We start from the raw sequence: 19,358 nt of genomic DNA, 5'->3' as shown, positions 1-19,358 counted from the left end.
AATATTCACTTTTTGGAATCATTAAAAAAATACTAGTCTAAAAGAAAAGCAGGAGAGAGATATATAAAATAAAGTACAGATGAGACAAGGAGAAACCAGAGATGCAAATGAAATGAAAGGGAAATACTACATTAGATTCTATAGGCATTAAAAAGTTAATAATATTATGTACACTTAGACATAAGAAACTTGGATAATTCAGATGTGAAACAGGCAAAGTTTGAAAGACATAAACCAGCAAAATTCATTAAGGAAAACAGATACTCTGAACAGCCCTACAGTGTACTCAAGGGTAAAAATCTTCCTACAAAGAAAATTCTAAGCCAAGTTTCTTTCACTTGGAACTTTACCAAATATTTAAGGAAGAGGTAATATCAACCCTTCACAAAGTCTTCCAGAAGATAAAGACCACAGAGCACTGCCCAAATCATTGCTTGATGCCTGCCTTACCCTGATACCAAAATCAAAGACATTACAAAAATATGTATTAGCAAATAGAATTCAGTGATTTTTTTTAAAAGGATACTATATCATTATCATGCAGAGTTGGTTCAACATTATAAAATCAATCAATGCAATTCATTGCATTTAAGTCTAAAAAAGGAAATCACAGAATCATCTTAATACATACAGAAAAACCATTTAAAACATTCATTTAAGGTAAAATCTCTCAGCAAACAGCAGAAGGGTACGTTCTTAACCTTATAAAAAGCATCCATTAAAAAATCCTACAGAAAACATCATAGTTAATGATGAAAGTCTAAATTCTTCCCCTAGGTTTGGGGACAAGTAAGTCTTGGGGAAAAGGCAAGGGTGTCCACATTTCTCACTTCTGGACAGCCCCACTACTGACTACTTCTGACAGTTTATCTCTACTATTCCCATTCTCTAAGCATAAACATCAAATTCTGTCCCTGACATTATCTCCTGTCTTCATATTTCATTCTTTGGGAATCTCATCTACTCTAGGCATTTCCAATCACTGCCTTCCTTCAGTATCACATATCTAAAAGTCTACTGGATAACTCCACTTGGAAGTCTTAGTATCATTTCAGAGTGCAATATAACCAAAATTGTATCCACCCTTTGTCTCTAAGACTTGTTTTCCTGAATTTCTTTCAGTATCCTGCCATTCTCCCACTATCCAAATTCAAAATGGCAGTCTTCTTTAACTTCTTCCTCTGTTACTCACACTTCCACAATCCTATCAGTTCCTCCTTGGAAAAAATATCCCATCTTTTACTTCTACTCTATTACAACTTCTTCTACCTCACTTCAGAGTATCACCTGTATTATTTATATCAGAATCACTCTCAGTGTGTCACTGTATTTTATTCAATGGTCTATAGTACAAAGTTCTATAATTTAGATTCAAGTTTTTCTACAGTTCAGCCTAAACTGGTTTTTCAGAGTGTCACCATTAACCCTGCCACATGGTCTCTATTATCTATTTATTATTCCCCTCAAATCCTGCCTTTTTCTCTCTCCTAGCTTTTATTCACACTCTTCTCTATTCCCCCTACTCTCTTTACTCCACTGAGAAATCCTCCCCACTAAATCCACTCACTGAAACTTAACTCCAGTGAAACACTTCCTTCTCTTCAAGACTCATGACTCTAGCTCCTCTATGAAGTTTTCTTTGATCATTCCAACTGGAAGTGATCATTCCCTCTTAGAATCCTTACTCCTCTTTTGCGTTCTCATGGAGCCTGCAATATATTCTAGATAAAAATTATCTTCTCAACCATGCAGTAATTGCCTGGAAATAGAAAGCTAATCTTATCAATCCAGCTATAAATTTGTACCTTTAATATAGTTGTTTGTGCTATAAATGGAACAAAAAGAGAGAGACGGATTATTTTCTTAATTGTTCTCAATTACATTTACATATGGTTAAAATCGGTGTGGAATGTGTTTAACCAGATGCTAGCAGGAGTTTGAGCTGGCATGATCTGCCACGCAGACACATCTGGCCCTGAAATCTGGGAACGTTGTTGTGACCTTTTAGCCCCTAAATGGACATGAATCTTATGAAACTGACATCAGCATTCAGAAAGAAAAAAAAAAGTTGATGCATGCAACAGCTCTTTGAAATCTTTTTACACTTAAAGGGCATTTCCTACCTATTTTAAAGAAATAAGGCAAAAACAATAACAAAAAAAAATGCAAAAAAAACCCACAAAAAAAACCCCCAGATCTAAGAGAGAGAAACCATGTTTCAGAATGTTTTCTCCTGTGAATTTATATCCTGAGTTACTTGCATACTGCAGATGCTTATTAAATATGTATAGTTTTAAAGGAGCATCCTGCTTTCCTCTTGCTAATTCTAAATTATTATTATTTTTAAATCATTATTTTAATTAATTATATAAATTATTATATAATTAATAAATTCTAAATTATAAATTTTTCCTCTAATGCTAATTCAGGAGCCATCATCCTATATGAACATCTTGGTGGTATGGAAATAGTTTCACTCAGGGGAATAAAATTATTCCCTCCCAACACCTTCTTTCTTCCTTCAACCTGTATTAAGAAAATACATGAACGAACCCAACACAGTCTTAATGGGGTCAATATTTTAAAATAAAGAAAATGGTATATGGCAAACCTTAAAAGTGCAATGAAGTACGCCAGAAAGAGAAAGAGGTTAAAGAAAAAAAAATCTGAGTCCCAAATTCCCTATCATTCAACTGTTCTTGCCAGGAGGAAGAAAAGAAGGAAGGGAGGGAGGAAAGAAGAGATGAAAAGAAAGCAAGTCACCCAAAGAATAGTCAATCTTGAAAATCCTTCATGCAGATTGGTAAATCCAATAAAGTATTGCTCAGTGAGTTTAGCAGTTTCCTGACAGTTTGATAAAGGGCTACATGTCACCTGACTGGATAATTACATCGAATCATTATTTTGTACAATTATCTTCTTGGAGGAAAAAAAAAAAAAAACACAGAAAAACCCTGCAGAATGAAATTGACATTAAAACATCAACCAGTTAAGAGCCTGAAAACCAATAATATAATCTAGAAATGTATAGTCACAAAGCCAGACTGTATAGTACTTATGTTTATGAAATTCCCCGAGATCACTTGGACAATCTGATTTTGACCTTTACAGTTAGAACAGGATGACACATCTTTGCCCCCATTCCAGGTCCCATTTGGCAAATACAATCAGATACATCTCTACTGAGCATCCGTGGTAAAGGCCATTTCTCAGCCATCTTCCTATAGTGCTCAATATTCCAGCACTTTTACAATAAAAATAGGAATACTGATCACAGTGCACTCTCACAGTCAGGGTCAGATGCTGCAGCCATTATAAATATCTAATTGTATGATACATAGTGCATATAGTATAAATTAACATAAAATACTGATAAATAAAAAAAAATAGGCTCCAATTCAGTGTCATTAAAAATTGATTTTATGAGGACAAGAGGGTTGAGGAGTATTCAAAGATTCATGATTCTGTATAGATTTTGTAAAAGTTTAAAAATAAAATTTGAAGATCTTTTAATTATGTCAATGTGCAGAAGTCATTCTTCTTTACATTTATTCAGTTTTAATGTTGTAAAGTGAAATGTGAACTTATGTTACTCTAGCTAAATGGCTTTATGTGAATTTTTTTTTTAATTTTCTTTATTTATTTGACAGAGAGAGCACACAAGCAGGGGTAATAACAGAGGGAGAGGGAAAACCTTGCTCCCTGCTGAGTAAGAAGCCTGATGCTGAGGCGCCCCTTTAAGTGGATTTCAATCAAATTTTAACTTAAATATCTACATTAAGATCAACTTCAAAGGGGGCGCCTGGGTGGCTAAGTGGGTTAAAGCCGCTGCCTTCAGCTCAGGTCATGATCCCAGGGTCTTGGGATCAAGCCCCGCATCAGGCTCTCTGCTCAGCAGGGCACCTGCTTCCTCCTCTCTCTCTGCCTGCCTCTCTGCCTACTTGTGATCCCTGTCTGTCAAATAAATAAATAAAATCTTTAAAAAAAAAAAATCAACTTCAAGGTGCCTGGGTGGCTCAGTCCTTTAAGCATCTGCCTTCAGCTCAGGTCATGATCCCAGGGTTCTGGGATCAAGCCCCACATCATGCTCCCTGCTCAGCAGTGAGTCTGCTTCTCCCTCTCCCTCTGCCTCTGTCCCTTGCTTGTACTCTCACTCTCTCTCTCTCAAATAAATAAATAAATAAATAACCTTAAAAACAAAAAACGATTAACTTTAGTAGGAATTGCCATGAAGGTATCATTTTCTGCTTTTATTGTGGATTATTATTTTAATCAGGTGCTTCATTGTTTTACCTTTTAAAGATAAAATATTACCTGTTATCCTTGAAAATCTGAGTTGATAATTAGGTTTCAGCAGTAAAGTTAATCTGCAGTTGTGTCATAAAAATGAAACATGTTCTCACAGGATGTTTTGTCTTTTGAACACTAGGCTTTGAAAAAAAAGATGAAATATATCATTGAGATTTCAAAATGCGGAGAGCAAGAGAAAAGTAAGTCAACCCTCACCTCCGTTGGCTTTTATCACCTGGCATGATAAGCACGAGTCCTGACTGTCCTGACTGCCACTTTAAAACTGACATCCAAAAGCTGGCTTTGGAAATCAGCATGATTGCTACGATCTCTTGTTAAAAAACATGATTACACAGATGTTCAATTGGTTCTTTCTCATTGTCAGTCTTTTTTCTCTCTCTTGAATAAAATCTCTGCAACAGAAAAGAGCTTTGACTGATACTGTGGTAAGCAGGATGAAGTAAAAACTCTTCGGGGTGTAATAAAAGATATGAATAAACCCGGTTCAGCCTGGAAAACTGAATGTAAGCACAGCTGCAGGGGAACCTTGAGAAAAATGTTACCATCTGCCATCACTTTCTTCAACAGGTGCTTGTCGTTTTTCCTTCTTTTTCTGAATCTCAAAAGCCTTGTGACTTCAAACATTTCTGTTTGTGATATCAATTTCTATAAGTGTTACAGTGGTTTAATAATATTGGTAGTGTAATAATAAATATTTTTGTGTTAAAGAGAATCTTTGATCCCCCAAATTCATAAGCTGTATAAACAAACTATATAAACATAACCTTCAAATTTCAGGGTAAGCTGGTTTTAATAAGATATTTCTTCACTAATCTTAGAAATCAGGGCAGAATGTCAAAACACAAGGAGCTTGCCTTCTAGAAACCACTTCAGATAAAACTGAAACTCTTTAGGTCTAATAAGGGATCTGTTAAATAGCTACTGGAATACCAAAATAGGAACCCTGTTGGCTTGCGTTCCAATAAGGGGCCCACCTGAGCAATCTGTTTGTTCTTTAAGTGCCACCTTCTGAAAATACACATCCTGCATTTTCCCCTACAGCCAATCATCTCAGTTCAGTTTTCACATACAGTAATTTAATACTTTGCTATAATTATAGAATTATCAGAGATAGAATGTAAAATTAACATTTTGACTCTTTAGGTTAACAATAAATACCAATGGGGGAAACAAGCAATTTCAGGTTTTATCATAGAAATAAGATATTATTTTACCTTCATCTTAATCCCCCATCTTAGTTTTTTAAAATTTTAGAGGACTTCTCTTAACTACCCATGACCACCGTACACAAGAAGTAAATTTTGAGAAGAAAACTGGCTCCTTCCTTCCTCTTTCTCTCCCTCCCTCCTTTCTTTCCTTCCTTCTTCCCTTCCTTCTCCTTTCTTCCAACACAAATTTCATTGAGCAACTAGTATTCCTCAGCCCCTATTGTAGGGCTAAAGGCACATAACTATACAGGATATCATGCAAAGTCCATACTCTGATCAAACTTATAGTTTAGTTGTGGGGAGGGGGAAGCTGACAATTTAAAGATTATTTTTAATAATAATATAACCAAAATGTTTAGACATCAGCCACAGCTACTTCTTTCAAGATATGTCTCCAAAGGCAAAGGAAACAAAAGCAAAAATGAACTTTTGGGACTTCATCAAGATCAAAAGCTTCTGCACAGCAAAGGAAACAATCAACAAAACAAAGAGGCAACTCACGGAATGGGAGAAGATATTTGCAAATGACAGTACAGACAAAGGGCTGATATCCAAGATCTATAAAGAACTCCTCAAACTCAACACACACAAAACAGATAATCATGTCAAGAAATGGGCAGAAGACATGAACAGACACTTTTCCAAAGAAGACATACAAATGGCTAACAAACACATGAGAAAATGTTCATCATCGTTAGCCATCAGGGAGATTCAAATTAAAACCACATTGAGATACACCTTATACCAGTTAGAATGGTCAAAATTAACAAGACAGTAAAAAACATCTGTTGGAGAGGATTTGGAGAAAGGGGAACCCTCTTACACTGTTGGTGGGAATACAAGTTGGTGCAGCCACTTTGGAAAACAGTGTGGAGATTCCTTAAGAAATTAAAAATAGAGTTTCCCTATGACCCTGCAGTTGCACTACAGGGTATTTACCCCAAAGATAAAGATGTAGTGAAAAGAAGGGCCATCTGTACCCCAATGTTTATAGCAGCAATGGCCACAGTCACCAAAATGTAGAAAGAACCAAGATGCCCTTCAATGGACAAATGGGTAAAGTAGATGTGGTCCATATATACTATGGAGTATTATGCCTCCATCAGAAAGGATGAATACCCAACTTTTGTATCAACTTGGATGGAACTGGAAGAGATTATGCTGATGAAATAAGTCAAGCAGAGAGTCAATTATCATACGGTTTCGCTTATTTGTGGAGCATATGGAATAACACAGAGGACATGGGGAGATGGAGAGGAGAAGTGAGTTGGGGGAAATTGGAGGGGAGATGAACCATGAGAGACTGTGGACTCTGAAAAACAATCTGAGGGTTTTGGAGGGGCTGGGGGTGAGAGGTTGGATGAGCCTGGTGGTGGGTATTATGGAGGGCATGTATTGCATGGAGCACTGGGTGTGGTGCATAAACAATGAATTCTGGAACACTGAAAAGAAATTTAAAAAATAAATAAAAATTTAAAAATATATATATATATAACCAAAATGTTTAGAAAATGAATACTTAAAGGAGAACAAAACAGATTATAGAGAGTGACTGGAAAGCCTTCAGGCTGAATGACCAGAAAAGTCACTACTGAGAAAATGATACTTACTCTGAGAAAACTACAATTATGAGCCAAACAAAAGAGGTTATGGAGGAAGCAGATTCCGGGAAGAGAGGGCAGCAATGGGAAAAGACCTGAACAGGGGTGGGCATCCGGTTTGAGGAAGCAAATAAAAGCTAGGTGGCTGAACTATATGGCGCCCAAGAGAGATGAACAGAGATCAATGGAGGTCCCAGAACTTATGATTCCTTATAGGTTGTGTAGGGAGTTCAAATTTAATATGAAGCTTCTATAAAAGTCATTTGAGCTTTAAGCAGCAAGTGACATATTCTGATTGACACAAAAAAAGTGTGTGTGTGTGTGTGTGTGTGTGTTACTGTGGTTACCATGTAGAGGATGACAAGAAGGAATAAGAGTGGTGGTCAGAAGACAGGAGTCATGAGGCACTTGGGTGGCTCAGTCAGTTAAGCAACCAACCCTTGGTTTTCAGCTCAGGTCATGGATCTCAGGGTCATGAGACTAAGCCCCAGGTCAAGCTCAGGGGAATCTGTTTTAAGAAGTTCTTCTTCTGCCCCTGCCCCCAGTAGTGCACACGTGTGTGCACACACTCTCTCTCTCCTCCCAAATAAATAAATAAATCTTAAAGGGGAAAAAAAAAAAGAGAGATAGGCTGTCATGCAGTGTCTGGGTGGTCTGTGAATGATTGGTCATAGTAAAACTGAAGGGAAGGAGGCAGGTTTTTTACTTAGCTTAGAGGAAAAGTCAACAGAACCTGAAGATGTATTTCATATGTGGGGTGAAGGAAAGAGAAGGTGAAACAAAGACTCCTAAGCTTTGACTGGATCTACCAGGAGGTGCCATTTACTTAGACTGGGAAGGCTGGGAAAGAAAGATGTTGAGGGTAACGAGGTTAAACTTGAGGTGCCTACCTAGACATCGTTCTGGGTGGAAAGGTCAGGAGACAGAGAATATGCAGACTGGGAGGAGATAAATCAAAATAAGGTCACCATCAAGTTTCAGAAACTCACCAACTTCACAATCATCTTCCCTCTTGAAGCCCTCCAAATTCTTCTGAGTATATACAAGTCAGAAAGCATTTTTTTAAATTCAGATTTTAAATTTCAGATTTCAATTACACATTCATGACACATAATTCAAATATACTGAAATATACACAGTAGGAAGATGAAATGCTCCCACACCCACTGTAATGGGACAGTACACACAGAGACAGGACAACTTCTGAGACAGAGTGAAAAACAACATAGATGGTTTCCAATATAGTTACTAATATCTTCTTTTCTATTGAGTTCTTGAATAATCTAAAAGCATGAATGTGTTATTTTTAATATCACACTAAAGCTGGAAGACAGCCTGAAAGTCACCTGATCTCAGCTCCTACCAAAGGAGGAATTCTCTCCAAAAAAAATTTTTTTGAAGACTGATTTATTTCTTTGAGAGAGAGAACATAAATGTGGGAGGGGCAGAGGAAGAGGGAGAGAGAATCTCTTGCAGATTCCCCGCTGCACCTGGAGCTCAATGCAGGGCTCCGTCTCATGATCCTGAGGTTATGACCTGAGCCAAAACCAAGAGTCAGACGCTCAACCAACTGTGCCACCCAGATGCCCCTCTCTCAGAAATATTTTTAAAGAGATGATTACACAGTATTTAATACCTCTATTGAAAAGCTCATGAATTTACAACTTCACAAAGCAACTCATAAAATTTCAAGACCTCTCATTGTCAGAAATGTATGTTATATTGAACTAAATAAAATCTTCTACTCTTTAATGTATTAATTGGGTCTTTTTTCTTCCTTCTGGAGCCTAACAGAGAACATCGAATCCATATTTTTTGAGGAATACTGTCCACTACTCAAAACAAACAAACAAACAAACAAAAAATAATCACATCTTTTTAATCACTTTCTCCAGGCAAAACATTGACAGTTCTTTCCCATTACCCAGGGAATCCCAGCTTCCAGAGATTTCAATCATGTTTATAATCCTCTTTTAGATCTCTTAAAAATGTTATTCTGAAAGTTACCTTCTGATGTGATTAGCCTAGTACAGAGTACTCTGACAATATTACCTCCCTTCATGTAAACAGTAGAGTTTATGGGCTAATATTGCATCTATGTGTTTAGCCAGCACATATTCTGAGTTTAAAATGACCTAATATTTAGAACTTTTCTATATGAATTCTAATTAAGTTCAATTTTACACATTTTATATATACACAATTAATTTTTTAACCAGGTGTTTAACTCTATGTGTATTGTCAGTGAATTTTTAACTTTTAGTTTCTTTTCATTCTTTTACTACATTACCATCTTTGAGTCCTCATCTTGTAGTCCAATGTAACCAGTCTGTTATCAACGTATTTTCGATATGAATGTTTAAATATCCATGATTATGCCAAATTCAATTTTTTTAGTCCATCTCATGCAAGAAATGAGAAACTCTGCCAATTGCCTTATTATCATTCCGATGTGCCATGTACTTAATACTCCAACCACAAGTCCAGCAAACTAAATGCAAAAGAAAATGCAGTCTTGTTAATGTAACCTGTGTTTACTGAAACTATGCTGGTCTCTGGTCATTAATGACAGCAAAGTATTCACAAACCAATTGCTTATAGTATAGTTTTTCCTCTAATTTTCTTAAACACTGTTATCAATATCCCCCATCTCTATATTGAGCACATAAACCTTTTCCCCACGTTGAAAAGCTGCCACATTTGTCTCCATGTCATCTCCCGCTAATTCTGACATTTCACTGATTGCTTGACCAATTATAATAGTATCTTATATTTAAGTACTTTCAATGTGCCACATAGTTTGCTTTCTTAAGCAAAATTAAATTCCATTTAATTCTCATCAAAACCCCATGCTTTAGATATCACGAGTCCCTTCTTCATAAAGGAAACTCACTTAGAGAGGCTAAGGAGTTTGCAGGGACCCAACATCCAATAAGCAGCAAGCAGTGCCGGATTTACACCAAGAATTCCTGCTTTTAAGTGTTCCTCAGTTACTCTACAAGCACTTCTTGAACACCTGTCATGCACATGGAATTGCTGTCCCTGGTACCTTGGGAAGATGTGGCAACGTGGACAGTCACCAACTTGTAAATGTTCCATCCATACCCTAATAAAATACTAATTATCTACCACTCCACTACCATTCCTCCTCTCCCTTCTGCAGTGATAACTTCAGGGCATTTCACTGCTTACTAGTAACCTCGGAGAACAGAGGAAGGAAGAGAGAGGATGTCTATTTACGTAACTGGAAAGACACTTGAGAATTTTTCCAAATACACAGGGAGTCCCTTTTGTTACTGTTAATTCTAATACAAGATTTTAAAGTAGAACATTTTTCTTGGCTTAAATGCGGCTGAGAATTATCTGAAACTTTTGTTTATTAATGTTCCTTTGATGCCTTGTAACCATATATAACTTGTGAATTTTAGACTCTGTGTGGGCAGATATTCCTGTTGCCTAGAAATACAACAGCTAGGACCAACTGACAAAAGGTGTACAGAAATGATAGAAAGCTAGGAGAGGAGAGATATGTTGAAATACACCACTACCCACATTCCTTCCATTGCTACTCTAGTTTCAGCATGTAAATCTGAAAGAAAGTACTTGGGAATTATCAATAACATGTCAAACTCATCTTAGAAGCATTTCCATTTTAGGGAAATCCAGTTTGTTCTTCTATTTTATAAAACATTTTCCCGTATCCAGACATACTGCCGGCCTTGCTTCAACATCAGACTTCAAATACACTCTGAATGGTTTTGGATGGAAGTCTCCTTCGCATCTTCCAGGCTTTCTGTAGGTTGTCCATAAAGGAGTTGACTACCTGATTCCTATCAAAGAGCCTGAACACATTAGGTCAGTAGTTCCTGAGCATGTCCGCTGATCAGAATCACCTGGGAAACTAAAATTTATTAATGCCTATGTCCACCCCCTGAGACTGTATGAAATTTAACTGGTTTGGGGGAGGGAGGGCAGTTACCCAGACTTTGGAGTTTTTTAAAGACCCTCCCCCCCAAGTGATGTTAATGTGCAGAGAACTTCTGGCATAGGAAGTATCTTCTCAGTTCTCAGTTCTCTTAGCCGCACTGTTCATCACTAGACCGTCATCCGCCACAGCATGAATCCATCTTGGCTCTGCCCAAAGGGATCTGGATGTCCAAAGTGCCAGGAGGCCTAGCTTCTACCTGGTTTCATGTACCATGAGTTCCCTTGTATGAGCAAATTTCAGGGCATGCACTTTGCACAGGAGAAAAGGGTAGCAATTTAGTTTTACCTAACAAACTGAGATTTCCGAGTTTTCGTTTAACAATTGCCTGAAAGATGGAACTCTTCTGCAGGCACATGTGTTTTGCTGATCTAGCTTCTCCAAGTTCTTTAATTCTCTAATATTGTTGCAGATGAGAAAGAACAGAGTATAAGAGAAAAACATTGACACCTAGAATTAAAAAAGAAACTTCTATAAAATCACCAAGTCTCTAGATCAAAGCGTGAAAGACTCTAGTGGAGCTTACTAAACATCTGTGTAGAAATACCACAGAAACAGAAAAGAGAGCTCATGTGGTTCAGACACATTTGTTAAAACATTAATTATATTTCTTCCAGGTAAGCAGTTTCCTATATTCAAGGTCTACTAACTTCTTTGATGCACATGCCAGATAACCTTCTTCACAGTATATAATGTTTTGAGTTGTAAACACTGTGATTAATCTCCAAAGACAACCTTTAAGACTTGGGACATTTGTTTTTCTCTGGGTCTTGATCATAAGCACCCTAATCTGAAATAGCCACATGGTTTCCCCTTATCACATCATGCTATTTTAATTCTCAGCACTTCCTGGTATTTTTCTTGTTTATGTATTTATTTGTTTATCCCCCACCAAAATCTGAGCTCCATGATACCACTGGCTTCATCTCACTCAATGCTGTGTCCCTAGGATTTGGAACTTGAACATAAAAGTTCAATCAATATTGGTTAAATGACTGAATGACCATTCCGACATTCACTGCCCATAGGTAAGTGTTTTATTCAGTCATGTGAGAGTCACAAATTATTGTCCTGCTTTGTAACCTGTAGCCTCAAGTTTGGACATCCACAAAATGGGAGGAATAAGACGTTGACCTCAGAGGACTATTGTGAGCATTATATGAGAGTACATACTTTAAGGACTTATCATAGTGTATGGCATTTTCTAAGAACTCAGTGAATGAAAAATCATACCATAGAAATGTATGTCTATGACATTTATGGGGGAACAGAAGTAGTAAGAGAAATACTATGATTTTATTTTACTGATCACTTTTAAAACCTATTTATTATACATGTTCTTTCACTATTAAGGAAGAAAATTGGAATGTTTTTATGTAAACTACTGCTTACTTGCAGAAGAATAAAGAATAAAAAACCAGGACTCAGAGGAAATGAATCCAGGCTGCTGATCTGTATGGCCACCATACCACTGAATAGGTGTAGAAGACTCAGGTTCTCACATGTAAAATTGGAGGTGTGGGGAAACTTAGGAGCCCTGAGGGAAATCAACTGAACTCTGAGCTCTTTTTTTTTTTTTTTAAGTTTGTTTATTTTTTAGCAATCTCTATACCCAATGTGGGGCTCAAACACCTGACCCTGAGATCAAGAGTCACATGCTCTGCAGACTGAGCCAGCCCGGGCATCCCTGAACCCTGAGTTCCTAAGAGCAGTAAGTAAATACACAGAGCAGCAACACTAACCTAAAAGCAGTAACTGCAACACTAACCTAAAAGCAGTAACTGTTTTAAAGTCTTCTCATAATTTTTGGTTACACGAGATGAAGAGGAAAGGCCTCGATAGCAAATTAAATGTGGTCTATACATTATTTGTATAGCACTAGATATATAATTTCAACTTTACAGTTAACAAAAAGTATGCATTTGAAGTTATTTTTGAGGAATTCTCTGCTATGCACTATATGCTATCCTTATGAGCAGGGTTTTTTGGATGTTTGTTTGTTTGTTTGTTTGTGGGGTCTACTCTAGATTGTAACAAGTTTAAAAGACATAGATTGGGAAGAAGTTTCCTGGGGAACCAGCTGGCTATTTAAAAGTTCTGTACTGGTTATTTTTTAAAAAGTTATGGTAAACAGTATCATAAGGCATCCATACTCAAAGTTTTGTCTTTTTCTTTCATATGGATCAAACATTTTTCAGAAACATGTTGATGTATAATGAATTCATTCCTTTTGCCAGCAACTTTATTGCAATAGGGCTCTATTACAAAAAAGTGAATCAGTAAGCCACCATTCATTTTCTTTGAAGTGGACTCTGCCTTCCCTTACAAGAACCCAGAAATATGCCATTGGTAGTTTGAAGCTCTGAACTTGTTGGGCAGTTCAGGTGCATTATTCCCATGGCTCTTAGGTCTGCCCTGTTTCCTCAGGCTGGCATTATGAAATCATCTGCTCTGCCAGGGAGAACCACACAGCTGTAGAGTATCGTGTGTGGAGCATTACACGGGCTCATGTGTCCTTATTACTAATGCACAAAGCACGACGCTTGGAGAGGTCCCTTCGTCATCTGGAAATCGGGGTGGGGGAGCATAATCTGAAGACTTATAAATATCTCTTAACAAAGCCCCAGCTGAGCTGTGTCAGGGTTGTACGCTCTCTTCATCTTTCCCTTACAGCTTTTCAATTTGCTTTCCAAACATTTCTTTGTTGCCGTTGGCTGGGACGCGCTTAAAAGCAGCACATCGTTAACCACAAAGAATGCTCACTGTTTTCTGTGATTTCAAATCACAGCACAATTTCCTAGCACTTCCTCAGCGAACAGCCCCGCAGCAATTACCCTGCTGCTGAAGACTTGCTTCTCCTCCACAGAAATGTTTCATAGAGGCAGCCCGGGAGCAAGGCTGTAACAAATGATGACATATGTTTCAGCCTCCATTCACTGGCGATTTCTACCCCCAAAGGAAGAGTGAATCAATTTTTGTGCAAATTCAACGGGCACATCCGACAATGCTGCCCTCTTCTCTAACTCACACAAACTAGGCATTCATCAACCCGGATTACTTTCCTCAAATGGGGACTCACAGTTGCTAAGTGGCTGGGGTGGGGGTGGGATTGCACTGTGTCAAAAAGGGGCAAAGTACAAGGAAAGGACAGGAATCCATCAGGGAAGTGAGAGTTAATTCATTGAGACAAAATAGTGAGGTTTTCAAAAGCCAAGGCGAGAGGAAAGGCTGCTTCCCACCCCCACCCCAGGCAGTCCTGTGAAAGCCAGTGCAGAAATGACCTCAGCAGCATCCCAAGGGTCACATTACCCCAAGTGTGAGACTCTCCACAACAGGGTATCTGATAGATGATGCTGAGACCTTCACTTCCCAACCATGTTTCTCTTTTCTTTCCCCTTTGATCAGACCTGGTTATATACCCATTTGGGTCAGTGGGTTAAAAATTGGGCAGGGGCAAATTTCCATAAAGCCTCATCTCTGGGTAGAGTTTTAAGGGTGGCCAGGCCTATAGCCTTGAGGCAAGGAAACAGAACTTGATTTTTCACCTACAACCTACTAGCAAATGTCACACTGCCCTCTGGAGGTATTCTCACTGGCTCTGACTCTGAATTAGGGATCGGCAACCACTGAAAAACATGGGAGTTGTAGACTTCTGTAGTCTTTATTGGCAGGGAGTGTGGAATAGTGTGGGATAACTGTTCACTAACTCCGTCTGAGTGGTGTGAGTAAAAGGAAAGAAGGTGAATAAGTAAATATTGTCTCCCAATCTCAGTAGTGTCAAGAGAGAATAGAGAATAGATGCATGTAGACAGGTGCTCAAAGGTGGTGGTGGGAAGGAGACTGTGACAAGTCAGTGGGAATGGGTGTGGAAGCAAGTATTTTGCAAAGACAGCCACACTCATATATTTTATTCCCCTGAGACCTCCTTATGACATGTTCCTGAGGTGCCACCTCATGTTCCCTCTTGAATACAGTGAGATACGACTACAACGAAGATGAATCAAAGGTTAAGTTATAAAAGGCTGCTATCTAGTTTCTACCTGGGCCTCTCAGGGTATTCACCATGGGGACCAGGCCACTGAGCTGTGGGGAAGCTGAGTGGTCACACTCCCACCACAGGACCAGCTAAGTTTCCCAGCCAAGAGACAACAGCAGCCGCCAGTCAGGCAAGTGACTGAGGGAGACTTCCGATGATTTCAATCACTCACCTTGGAGTTGACATCAAGTAGCCTCTCCTTGAATTGCAGAGCTGAGAGCCAACTAAGTGTCACTGTATTAAGCAAACATATTTTGGGGTGTTGTGTTATACAATAGATTAAAAAAAAATGGACAAGGCCCCCTCTGGCAGTGGACATTTCTTGCCACAGAATAAGCCATGCCTGAAGAGAAATGGGACCTGCCCCTCTGCCTTTCATGGCTTTTCATAATTTGGGTCAATTCGTTACTAACCTTGGCATTTTCCCTCTTGGCCCCACACTAAGTTATCCATGGGCTCTTATCTCCACGAAAATTTTGTGTATGTATGTGCTCTACATGGTGCTTTGTACAAACTTGGATTGTGGCCAGTATTTCATAATCGGATTTTATTTACACACATCTAAATTTCCATCTTCTCTCAAAAAAACCAAAAGCAAAAACAAAAGATCTGCCAATACCTGATTTGCATTCCCACAAAACAGTAACTCAGTCACAAAAACTCTTTTCCCCTCAATCCTCTCTACTGTCTGTTGCATTGCATCAAGCCCATCACTCTTTTATACTTGCTGTCTAACCTCTATAAGCATTTGGGTTTCTGGCATCTATTTTAACCAACAATTCTTTACCAGTTGGCTGAAATTTATTCTTACACAGTTATCTAGGAGTTAATATCCAACTGAAAAGAAATTTTAAGATAACTAGAAAAATAGAAGTCAGAATCATGAGAGAAAAAAATATCTAAAGGTCAAGTTTTTAAAAATTAAATAAGAAAGGAGGATATAAAATATATAGAAAAAAAAGAAAGCTGCAAGGGGAGGTGACCCAGATGTCAATGTAGGGTATTATCAGTGGCCTGATGACATCTCCAACCATTAGCAGCTGCTGCACATGCTTGGATGCCCCAGAAGCTAATGCTTTGTCTTGCAAAGTTTGTTCTCACTGGGAGTAAAATTACATGAAATCTGAAGTCCACTAATTGAATTACATATACTGTTTAAGGACCCTGTTTACCTTTTTGGTGTAGTTGCTCCTTAACATACCACTGTATGAAGACTCTCAAATTAATAGTTTCTAGAAGAAAGATTCAATTTCAAGTTTTAGAAAATCACCTAGCCTGGATGACCCAGAAGAAACTGGTATATTTTTTTATTTTTAGTGTTTGGTGTCTTTCATTTTATTAAAGAGGTTTTTGATCAGTTTTCTTTTCCATATAACTGATGAGTTATTTCCATATAAAATAACTGAGTGTATTTTATACATCCTAGAATGAGTAGGATGAAGGAAAGGGATCAGTAAGCTTGTCAGTCCACTAAGAGAACAATTATCATACATAGATGAAAATAACAATTTTTTTTCCTTGGGAATAAAAATGGAGGGGAAAATCTTAATTCATGCTCATGAAATATATTAGGAAAGCGACCATTTCTAAGGTTTATCTCATAGTGATAGGTATTCACTGATTATTTTGAGAAAATTCATATGGCTCCAAGTTAATCCAAAGAGCATTTAGTTAATTTTTATACAGTCTTTATGAAGAACTCCAGCAGTGTGAAAACACTCTGTGGTTAAGAAAGTCTGTTTTTGCGGTGGGCCAATTACGGCATGTTGAAACAAGACTCTACTTTTGGTCTTTCATTAGATATCAAATTGGATGGATTTTCTAGAAATGCTGCTCTTTTTTGTGGGGGGGACAATATCAAGTTATCTTTTAAAGTATACCCTGTTTTATGATATTACTACAGAAAGATTTTCCAAGTCCTTCTCAACAAAACGTGCAAAGATAGTTAAAGAACATACTTTTCCCACCCTGAACAAACAAACAAAGGACTTGGCTCAATTAGGTATTTAAAGAAGATATTTTCTTCTTCATTATCAGAAGAGAGTTAGTTATTCAGCTAGTGAGGCCTGTTGTCCTGCAATCAAATTCTTGGTTTACAAATTTGATGTCTGAAATGTTGCTGGAGGAAATTTATACATCAATGACTTCAACAAAGCATAGTCCTCCTAAAAGTTCATTTATTGGGGGTGTAGTAAATTTATTTTGGGAGAAAGGATTAATTTATATATTTTTAAAAAAACAGACAACAGGATGGTTTTGAAGTTTTTATTACAGTAATTTTCTTTATTTCTAGCCAGATTTACTAGCTCAGTGCCGGAATTAGGGTTAAAATCGGATGGCATCTCAGTCAGAAAGTTGTGGAAATCAAACTTAGAAGTCGGAAATAAAATTACTGAGAAAGGCACTTTGGTATCCAACCAGTGCACTGATTTTAATATCATCAAAACCTTAACCCAAAGCCAGAACGGTAAGGAGTTTTCATTTTGAAGAAAAGACTTTTTAGCAAAGGGCAGTATTTCAGGATGAACATTTATAAGTAACAGAGTATATTCACCATATTATGTAACCATGGAAAAGCGCCCAAAAGTTGTGAAGATCAAATTAACAAAGATGTCCAGAAAACCTAACTATCTAATCATTCTGGTTTTCTCACCATCCTCCCCCACTCCCCCATTCATAAAGATATCTATGAACAGGCAACGTGCCTACTCCGACTCTTTCATAGCAAATCGGCAGCTGTCAAATTAACTTGGTTGGCCATTAAAAGAAGTGAAAAGTTTCCCCACTTCATAGAGGATTTTGCCTGGGGAACTGTAAGTTTTGCAGGTCTCTGAATGGGCATCCTAACGGGCTCCCAGAATAGCAAAATTCCTAAACGGTTCTTGGGGACCTTTCGTTCATCTCTCAGATGAGGCAGGGAACCTCAGCTCCATGCCTGGGGACTCCAGAATGGCTGGGATTTGGTAAATTCTGGGATCCTGGTTCTAGACAGCAAGATAGCAAAGTGCTAAAGCCCCCAGTTCCCTCCAACCCTAATAGCCCTCTCCTTAGGTCCCCAAAGGTCGTTCTCCCTTTCCAGGACGGATGGACCGGGATGCGTGGCAGGTGTGTATGTGGGGGATCTAGTCAGTGCGGCGCTGGAGAAAGGAAAGTGTTCCGAGACGGAAAGCTGCCCGGGGTCACCCGTGCTCAGCTTCCCCGGGGGCAAACTCGGGGCCGGGCGGCGGAGGCGGGGAGTCCAGCCGCGGGCGCCTTTGGCTCCGAGGGCGCGGGAGCCGACCTCCAAGAGGAGCGCGTGCGGGGTTCGGGCTGTAGGGCTACGGGAGGCTTCCAGCCTCGGCCGCGGGGGGCACCGGGCGGCCCCGGGGGCGCCTGCACTCGCGCCTGCCCCGAGGGCGGGAGGAGACGGGACGCGGCTCGGCGGGGCGGGCTCCCGGAGGGGACGCGCTTACCTGCAGGTAGGGCCGCCCGTGGGCCACGCCGCCCACGACGATGTCCGCCCCGGCCATGGCCCCGGTGGGCGAGAAGCCGAAGCCCACGTAGCCGGCGGTGCGCACCTCGAGGCGGAAGGCGAGCCGGCCGCCCCGGGGGCCCCAGCTCAGCCAGTACTTGCCCTCGGAGTCGAGAAGGGTGCGGTGCGGGAGGGCCCGGCCCAATCCCCCCGCCGCCGCTGCGCCGGGGAGCAGCCCCCAAAGCAGGAGCAGCGGCCAGCCGCACATCCTCAGGCGCCTCCTGCCCGCCGGCACCTGGGTCGCGCCGACTGGCGGAGCGAAGAGGCGGCTGGAGGGGCGGTGGCAGCGCGCGGGAGGCCTGGGCCCGCCCCCTCGGCCCGCCGCGCGCCCGCCTGCGGGGAGGGCACCCCCTCCCCGCCCCCGCCCCCCCCCCTGCTCCCCGCTCCCCTGCCCGCCGCGGGCGACCCTGGGCCCGTCGGGCTTCCCGCCCAGCCACCTGCGGCCGGGCGTCCCGGTCTCGGTCCCCGAGGTCTGGGCTCCGTGGGGAGGCAAGAGGGGGCGTCCCCGCTGGAAGAGGCAGAAGCCGAGAAAAGGGGCTGGGGCCGAGGGGAAAGGAGTGAGCACGCTAGTCCTGGGAGAACGTGGGCGCTGGTTGGGGCGCGGGACGGGGCGCTGGCCCGGGAGTGAATCCCTGGGGGAAGGAGGAATTGAGGAGAGAAGACAAGTTTAGCCTAGCCGAGAAGGGGAGGAGTTGAGTGATCAAAA

At 40.1% G+C, this 19,358-nt stretch overlaps 1 protein-coding gene across 1 annotated transcript in view; it reads right to left on the bottom strand.

Annotated features, from left to right (window-relative positions):
- The window catches only part of MOXD1 (monooxygenase DBH like 1), a 91,909-nt gene extending 72,940 nt beyond the window's left edge, over nt 1-18,969 (bottom strand). Inside the window, exon 1 of the mRNA XM_082731446.1 lies at nt 18,594-18,969. Coding sequence (XP_082587572.1) covers nt 18,594-18,860 — 267 coding nt within the window. The 5' untranslated portion in view covers nt 18,861-18,969. The remainder of the gene's footprint in view (nt 1-18,593) is intronic.
- Between the last annotated feature and the right edge of the window lie 389 nt (nt 18,970-19,358).

This window comes from Mustela nivalis, assembly GCF_964662115.1.
Source record: "Mustela nivalis genome assembly, chromosome: 5".
Lineage (NCBI taxonomy): Eukaryota > Metazoa > Chordata > Mammalia > Carnivora > Mustelidae > Mustela > Mustela nivalis.
Note: the sequence above shows the minus strand (reverse complement) of the source record. Positions and strands in the feature narration are given on the sequence as shown.